This window comes from Alosa pseudoharengus, unplaced genomic scaffold (genome assembly GCF_046254945.1).
Source record: "Alosa pseudoharengus isolate Yale_2024_CS ecotype anadromous, Long Island Sound unplaced genomic scaffold, YU_APseudo_1.1 YU_APseudo_1.1_scf_3, whole genome shotgun sequence".
Taxonomy (NCBI): Eukaryota; Metazoa; Chordata; class Actinopteri; order Clupeiformes; family Clupeidae; genus Alosa; species Alosa pseudoharengus.
The window spans coordinates 8,676,945-8,686,426 of NW_027468718.1; the positions used below are offsets into that span (position 1 = coordinate 8,676,945).

Here is a 9,482-nt window from a genome sequence, read left to right on the forward strand (position 1 = left end):
CGATATGCTTTGAATAGTCAACGAACTCCACTAACCACTCGGTGAGTTGCACAGTTTTGAAAACGAACGTTAAGGGTTGTTTTAGGACATGTTTGAGTAGCCTACTACAGTATGCCCATTGCCAGCCACCCTGAGAAGTAAAAAGGCGATTCAAAACGAGTCAGAAAAGTCGAGACAGGACCAATCGTCAAAATTTCGGTGTCCACCACTCTAGTTCATCCAAAACAAACCAGAAAAGGGCCTTAAAGTGCTAAAAAACGGAATTTTCCTTTAATGTCTCTTCATAGAGAAATTTGTCTTGGGCATCGAGATAGTGTGGTTACACAAATTACATTGACATAGAAGCGTACATTAACACAGAAGGTGAGCTAACACCAATAACACAGAGACATAACAACATAGCACAGAGACATAAAAACATAAAAACATTGATATAGGCTAACCTCACATCGACACACACACACACACAGTCACAATCCCCCCCCCCCCTCCCACACACCCCCATGCTCCTGGATTGGCAGGAAATGTGTAGGCTATACTGTAGCTCAGGCCGAGCAACTATGCTTGTTTCCTCATTTACAGAGCCAGGACTGTGTAGGCTACCAACTTCTTTTTTGAGCACAGTCACAGCATGGCCTACTTCCTTCAGCTACAGGATGGTAAGGAATGATGCCTGGGATCACCAGACCGTTCACTCCATGAACGAAACTAACGTCATCCCTTCTGGTCACTGGTTGGTCTGCCAAAGCTGGTGGCTAAAGGAGGAGAGTGGCCAGACTAGTATCTCAGTGAAAAGAAAGATGAGCTAAGAAGTTGGTATACGTCAGGCTAGTAATTTGATTCAAATTTGACAAAAAAGGGTATTGGATTGTGGACCAAACCTTTAAATCACCATCATTTACTGTACAAATGACATTTGGAGGTCATGTGTTCATGTAGATTATTTATTTATTTATTCATTCGTTCATTCATTCATTTATTTAACAGGGACCGTATAACCACTGTATAACCAAGCCAGATCATAGCCTAGAGGTTCATTTATATCTGTAGTCCCTGAGCTGAATAGGGGTTTTCCCCCTTTAAAAGTGTGCTTGCTCATGTGCAGTTCATGCGTGCATTGAACTTGGCTTGATCCAAGGATTCCTAGAATAAGCCTACTTCATTTTTGAAAATCAGGCATACGGGTAAAAAAAAAAACAAATACATGAAAATACACAGTGAGGGGGACAGATGTACGCATGTCACAAGACAGACATGAAATATAACACATTTACACATATTACTAAAACTACAATACATATCGGCATTACACTGATAAAACAGAACGTTGTCTAACAGGAATACTGTTCCACTGACTGGATAGTTTTACTGAGAGAACAATTTGACCAAAGGCTGAGTATCTGAACAGACCTGAGCAGTCCCCTCTAGTTTATGTTTACATTGATTCAAGCTAGAGTGTAGCACTGTAGCTGCCTGGCTGCTCTAGCTGTTGGCTACTTGTTTTTTTCCATGCCGACAGTACTCAGTAGGGGTGTGAATCTCTCATGTAAAAGACGATACGATTCGCATTTAGATACACTATATTTAGGGCACGATTCGATACAAGAAAAGATACATGTTTATAAAAAACGATTCAGTACGATTCGATGCGATTCGATGCAATTCGATGCAGTTCAAGAATGGAAAGCATTCTGAAATATTTTTTATCATTTGCTCAAGGTGCACATTAATTTTATATTATTAATTATCATTGTCATGGTCAATTAGGCAAAAAATGTGTGAATATGATTATCTAAACTGAAGTTTGTTTCATATACTGTATTGAAATGAAAAAAGAATAGTCTACATTTCAGTCAAATACAACATAAAAATACATTTTTATAGACTTTATAGAGTTATATCTGATTGTTTTCATGGAGCTGTAGCCTTGTTGAGGTAAGACAATACAGAAATAAAATAAAACAGTGCTTAAGACACTCTTGGCCTTTTCTCATATAGCCTACCCTACAAGAATAAAATAGGCCTACAAATCAATGAACTCTCTGGGCTTATTTTGTTCCAACAGTAGACCTAATGCAGAAACCTATAATGCCACGAGTGAATATGAACAAAATCATTGGCTAATAATTTGTGCATCGTTTTAGCAGCAAGGGCCAAATTATTATTTAACATTAAGGAAATCCCTTCATCAAAGGTAAGGCTACTCTACCGACTATCGTTGCTGTTTAGGAACGCTATAAGTGTTTAATTTCGCGCTGGATTTCGAAAAACAAAAGCCGACCGAGTGCAAGTTGTCACATGCTTAAGTTGCAGTAGATGGGTAATGAGGTCATTTGACAACTTTGGGCAATGAATGTAACCAAAAACGAACTGCATTATCCACAATTCCGTGCCACGTATAGTTTCAAAACCGGAAGTGGGATGAACGCGCTGCTTGGAACGTAAATGAGGGTCTGAGCCTATGGTCTGAGCGAGCAGAAAAGGTTGTGAACCGATTCATAACAAGTAAATCGATATAACGACCGATTCATTTCAGTTTTTTTCCGATACGGGGCTTCACGTATCGATGTAGCCGTATCTTACATGTTAAAAACGGATACCGATACGTATCGGTTAATCTTTACACCCCTAGTACTCAGTGACTTTAAGAAACAGAGATCAATGTGAGAAATGTCCAGAATTCTCCTTTAGTGGTGCAAGAGTATTAATATGGCAATATAATGGGGCTGGTGACATTGTCAGGGTTCCAGCCTTTTCTGGTTAGAGCCAGGTCGATAAGAACTCAAGCACAAGTCGAAATCCATCCAGTTAATTCATGCTCAAAGTCTCTCAAATGAAGTCCCGGAAAGGGACTGAGGCAACAGCATCAGTGTTTCAAAAGCTGTTTGCAAAAGTTCTAAAAGTTTAGCAACAGCCTTTCTGCTGTTACAGAGCTACTCTAAAATCTTCAGCCCAGCGGCAACCCTGGAAGGCTCTTGCAGTAGGTGGGGTTGTGGCCTAGTTGACCTCTTGTCCTTTACGTAGGCCGTGTTAACATAGATTGCTTCATCTACAATGATGAAACAAAAGATGCTTTTAATACACAAGATCTGGTCAAACACACCGGATTACTATAATCAGTGTAAAATTGTAGTTGTGGTTAGAGATAATATATATAAGATATATAATATTATTAGATTAAACTTGACACACCAGTCTTTCTGCATCTGTAGATAATTCCTGATGATATGCCGACAAGGAAGACCACAGCTGCTGCTACTGAACATGTTATGGTAATGATGACTGTCCAGAGGGAGTTCCCCTCCTCCTTAGCATCTGGGCTCTGAGCTACAGGACATGAGTGAATTTACTGACAACATTTTCTCAAAAGATTTTTGGTAACATGAATTATCATGAATTCATGCATGAATTAATTCCTGATTTATGTATTTCCTTAATATCTCATGAATCATCAGGAGTTTACATTAGTACATACATGAACAACACATCATGAATACATGAACAACACATAAACTAAACCATTAAGTATGGTGGGAACATCATTATGATTTATGATTTATTAAGAATGATCATGATGATTTCTTTTTCTGCCAAAAATGTGGTCATCACTGCTCAAATTCAACTTTAGTTGAGGGGCCACAGACATGATGAACTCAATTTACCTTAATTTCATGTAATCATGATGATCATGCTTATGAAATCATAATGATGTACCCACCGTACCTAATGAGTGCATGTGTTGATCAGGAATGAAGCAAGAAATGAAGTAATGCATGAATTAATTAATGCATGAATTCATGATAAATCATGTATCCTTACCGTAAAGTGTTACTCTAGATTTTCATTCAATTTTACTTTTACTTTCATTTAGCTTTTAATCACTTGACAGACACTGTCCAAAGCCAGCAAAGAGAATTGAGGTAGAACAAAAAAAAAACATTTTGAGAGAAGTGGCATTAAAAATATATTCAGCTCCATGAGATATGAGTGATAGCTACAGAAGGTAAGAGTATTAAAGTATGTCTTACTGGATGTAGAGTTTTTCTCCATAGTCCCCAAGCCTTTGGGTAACAATAAAAACACATACTACATTTTTCTATAACAATAATAGAATCAATAGAGAAACAAATACACCCGAATATAACCACAGCTGCTGCTACTGAACATGTTATGGTAATGATGACTGTCCAGAGGGAGTTCCCCTCCTCCTTAGCATCTGGGCTCTGAGCTATAGGACATGAATGAATTTACTGGCAACATTTTCTCAAAAAATGTTTGGTAACACTTTACTGTAAGGGTACATGAATTATCATGAAATCATGCATGAATTAATTCATGATTTATGTCATGAATCATCAAGAGTTGACATGAGTACAAAGTCTGATTGTGACCTCATAGATGAACAACACATCAACTAAAGCATTATGTATGGTGGGCACATCATTATGAATTATCATTTATTAAGCATGACTATTAATCAAGATTATTTATTTTTCTTCCAAAAATGTTGTTATCACTGCTCAATCAATTCTGATTTGAACACAACTTATGCAGTTCTCTAAACACATGCCATTATTCACAACTTTAGTTGAGGGGGCCACACAGGTACAGACATGATGAACTCAATTTATGAACTTAAATTCATGTAATCATGATGCTCATGCTTGAGAAATTATTTTGATCTACCCACTGTACCTAATGCTTTAGTTGATGTGTTGTTCATGCATGAGGTCATGAATGAGAGACTATGAACTGATGAAATCCAAAGCCAGTGAAGAGAATTGAGGTATGAAAGTTTGAAATATGCAGCTCCATGAGTAAAGTATTAAAGTATTAAGTATTAAGACATTAAAATATGTTAGATGTGGAGTTCCTCTCCATAGTCCCCAAGCCTTTGGGTAACAATAAAAACACATACTAAATTTCTCTATAACCATAATACAATAGACAAACAAATACACCCGTATATAACAGAATACAGCAGAGTCAAAATTGTGAGGTCAAAGGCAACTCAACTCATATTGTGAGGCTGAAATTGCAGGTTGACTGTATTCTTTTGAACGGTTCCATTCGAAAGGATAATAGTACAGATGTAATCTCCTGCATCCTGAGATCGGGCATTTTCAAGTACCAGGGACCCATTCCCTGTGATCTGGAATCTGCTGTCCAGAATGTGAATGTCTCCTGAGTTGGCAAGCATGGCCAGCAGTCGGGTATTCTGATGAAGACTGAAACTCCACTGAATTGTGCTGTCCAGGTCAGTGGTTGCATTCACTGGGAAAAGAACATTTGCCCCTTCGAACACGGTGATGGCCTTGACAGAAGAGATAAATGATGCTGCTATGTACAGCACATTTTGAGATTAGATGAGTTATGTTTCTAGCCTGGAAAATCCAGACCCTGGTAATCTAGAAAGATTAAGGGTCTGGCCACGAACAATGTAATGGCTCGAGGGGCGGCAACAAGCATGCATTTAAAAATCTCACTGCACGCAATCGGATAATACTACGACCAATGTGTACTGTCCTCCAACGTTGCAGCGCTGTCTTCATCAGTTTAGCTGGTTCCCCGGAATGCAAGGGGAAAAACTAACGAGCATCATTGCCAGAGTGTCTCGCAGAGACAATTCCATTATGCTCTCGAGAGAACTCTGGATTTTCAGGGTATTATGTTTCCAAGAAATCTATTAATGCATAAAAAACATATTTTTTAGGTGTTGCATTATTTACACTGCACTCATATTCTATGTCATTCCAATTGTGAGCATTGGTCTCCTGTTTGATTTAGAAATGTAATGCAATGAAATGTAATGCAACTGTCCAAACACAACTACTCTCAACTACTACAACTACTCTCAATGACATATGTACTGTACATATTGGGCCCTATCTTGGCGATCAGAAATGCAGCGCAAAGCACTGATGCAAAGTTTACTCTTATCTTACACCCAGTCAGTGACGGACTTTCCGCCATGTGCTGCACTTTTATTAAACAATGCGCCCAGGGGTGTGGCAATTAACGACATATGGTGTGGTCAGGTGCATGATCTAAAAATTGCTATCTGGCGCATGTTCTAAAAATTGCATTACTCCTCTGTCCAAGAAAAACCTGGTCTATAACGAAAGGGCCATATGAAGCACTGAAGACGTACTGTCACGAGATGTAAGCAGCAACTCCTCTGCAGGATACATGTCCTTAGGTTTCTTATTTAGTCATTCGAACAGTATTGGGGTAAGTGTTGTTTTTGTCAGGCTATGTTTTCAATGATAACCCCTTGTCAGTCAATAATGAAAGTAATTAACTGTGTATAACTGTTTTGTTGTTGACTATAGCACCACAGTGACTACTATTGCCTATGAATTCAAATAATAGACAAGTGCAGATGCGTGTAGCCTATATTCAGTTACAGTAGTCACAAACAGGTTTTAGTTAAGTATGGTTTATTGGAATCCCTGTTCCATATGGTCTCGCATGCAAGCAGATTCCATCAAATGTGCCGGTGACCATCAAAATACCAATGTGCTGTTTGAAGTCGCACTGCTTGCTCTTAAAGGGAATGATAGATGTCATTCTCATTAGCAGGATATTACACCAAAAACACACCCATGACTGATTAAGAAACAAGAACAACTTTTTTTGCGCCAAGCGCCTGAAGTTTGACAACCAAACCACCCCAAATGTGGACTGGACACACCCATAAATGTATTTCAGCTTTTCGCGACTGACCGTGCGTTTCTGATTGGCAAGATAGGGCCCACAGTGAGCATTGTTATATTAGTGTTTTTATGCCCCTTACTAGCAGGGCATGTGTTGAGCATATTTGATACTATAAGTGGCAAAGCCATGTTAAAATAGCCTACACAGTGATGTCTTATTAAAACGTGCATGCTTGCGTGCACTGGGGTGTTATTGTGAGCATGCACAGAATAAACGGTCAGTGTGAGATCCTAGACCAAAGAGACACTTTGGTGACTGTAATAACGCGATAGACTGCTGCAGAAACGTCTAACACTACAGCATGCATGCATCGTACTGTACAGGAAACATTTCCTTCAGAGATGTGGGTGACACACATACCACACAGTTGACGGAGGTCATTGTACACATCTCAGGTGCAGAACAAATAAATTGTCAATAAATACTTAAACAGTCTGCACACTTCTTGATTTTTTTCCTTTTTTATGTATTTTATTATGGCATGCTTGGTAAAACAAAACACAGAAGAAAGGAAACACAAATCAGGAAGTTTGCAAACTTTTAAATGTATTTTTCTTTATACACATACCACACATGCCATCTTAAAGTGAGACTGTCTTGACTTGCCACATTGATCTATCATTTAACAAGATTATGGTAGCTACTGTTTGCTTCTTCACCCATTAAACAACCCACAGCACAAATTCATGTTCATAAAACAGGAAGTTAATAAGTCAGAATCTAACAGACAGACTCACCTAAATTCCAGACAAACAGCGAACACAACAGGGTGAACCTCTGATGCCACCCCACCCTGAAAAACCACATGCCTGCTCTGTTTTGTGAATGTGGATGGTCGCACAGAGCTAAAAATTTAATTGAATTAAATTAAAAATAAAGGCTTGTAGTGAATGTAAGAAAGCATAGAGAGTTGGTTTTCTGCCACGCTATACTCAGGAAGACTGTGCTGCTTGATGGTCAGACCACATCACTGAGGGCCACTGAAAGAAGGTGTCAACGTTGGTTTGCAGCTGACACACAAAACACTTCCACCCCACCACCTTCATTTTGTAGCTCGAGAGATAGACTCTAGATCACAATAAATCAATTTAAATGGAACTACTGTAATATGGACCTAAACTACAGTTAGTACAATTCAATGGATATATATTTTTTAATTTCATTTCAGTACAGTCTTTATAAGAAATTGTCTGTACAAACAAGTGCAGAGGCTAAGCACATGGTCATTTGTTTCTGGGAAAATGTATCCATTATCTTTGGCCATTTACACAGAAGCAAATGTCCAAGCAAAGATGTTAAAAGTGCACTATGTAAGATTTTTACCTTAATATAACCTTTACAAAGCTAATTTGATGGTAAATTAACTTGTAATAGGCAAATCGTTTACCTAGCATAATAGCGAGTCGGTACCGAGAAAACCAGCCATGCAACTTAAAGAATGGCGGCCAGACAAAATGTTTTTGCCTGTTGTTAATCTTTCACCTCCACAACAAAACCATTTTCATTGTGTACAGGGGGGACAAGTCACGAGCAGTTTGGTATTTATAGCAGCAGAGTAAAATGAAAAATATATTGCAACTCTAGAGGGAGCTCTACAGTGGCCAAAAATACCTAAACCTGCATAGTATACCATAGAAAGCAGATGAAAAAAATGTCACTGACTAGCAAAGAAATGTACAGGTTCCTGTAAAATGCAGCAGCTATTTAGGGGCTGCATCTAACAGAAGGTGTGAAAGTACAACTGAGTCCAAAAATAGTGTGACTAAACCAACTGTGGCCATCTTTAAGCAGGTGAAAGCAATCGAGAAAAACTGGTACAAAAATGGGAATGGTGACAGGGATAGTAACCGGGATGGTGCCTGGGACAGAGAGGGGCACGGTGACCGGGACAGAGAGGGGCACGGTGGCGGGCACAGTGACGGGGACCTGGGACTCGGAGGCGCTGGAGAGCGCAGTGCTGGCACTGGAGGCGCAAATCGCGGGGCTGGCACTGGAGGCGCTGGAGAGCGCAGTGCTGGCACTGGAGGCGCAAAGCGCGGGGCTGGCACTGGAGGCGCTGGAGAGCGCAGTGCTGGCACTGGAGGCGCAAAGCGCGGGGCTGGCACCAGCAGAAGTTGGTGGGGCCGGACAGACAGGCAGGACCGGACAGACAGAGGTTGGCGGGGCCGACTCGGGCGGAGGCAGGTCTGCAGGCGTGGTGTCAGGCGACTGGGCTGCCGCGGGCACTGGAGCGGACTCGGCTGTGGCCACAGGAGCAGGCACTTCAGAGCTGGGCAGGCTGGGGTTCAGGACATGGAACAGCTGGCTGGAGGTGAAGCAGGCCCACCCTATGCCCCTGGCAATGGGATGCAGGGTCAGGCGGGAGGCTAGCATCCTCACAAACAAGATCTCAGGAGGGAACAAGGAGGGCCTGAAGCCTTCTTCTCAGACCTGAAAGCTGGTCGGCCAGGGTAGCCACAAGACTCGATGCAGGCAGAATCTTCAGACACACACGTTTATTGACTTACAGACTTACTTACAGACAGACAGATTCCAACAAGATGAGAGAGACGGTCCGACAGATAACAAAGGCAGGCACAAAACTTAAATACAAGACAAATTACAGGCAAGGAGGACATAACAGGACACAGGTGACAATCAAACAGGAGGGCAGGAAGTCCAAATAAGGCAAGGGGTGGGGACATGCAGACAGAACAGGAAAATGGAGACATTAAGCACATGGCACAAGGGAAACGAGACACAAACACAAAGTAATACACAGAATG

The 9,482-nt window shown here is 40.6% G+C and overlaps 1 protein-coding gene across 10 annotated transcripts; it reads right to left on the reverse strand.

Moving 5' to 3' along the window:
* Window positions 1-930: 930 nt before the first annotated feature.
* On the reverse strand, window positions 931-7,687 carry LOC143100136 (uncharacterized). 10 transcript variants are annotated; one of them, XM_076263084.1, is made up of 5 exons: window positions 7,455-7,687; window positions 5,017-5,340; window positions 4,029-4,061; window positions 3,193-3,327; window positions 931-3,049 (listed from the first exon to the last, which is right to left on the reverse strand). In XM_076263084.1, the coding sequence occupies exons 1-5, from the start codon at window positions 7,522-7,524 to the stop codon at window positions 2,934-2,936; spliced, it is 678 nt and encodes a 225-aa protein (XP_076119199.1). In that variant the 5' UTR covers window positions 7,525-7,687; the 3' UTR covers window positions 931-2,933. The 10 variants fall into 10 exon arrangements, 1 of the variants encoding a protein (XP_076119199.1); XR_012981847.1 differs by lacking the exon at window positions 5,017-5,340; XR_012981843.1 differs by having other exon boundaries at window positions 3,193-4,061; window positions 5,017-5,683.
* Between the last annotated feature and the right edge of the window lie 1,795 nt (window positions 7,688-9,482).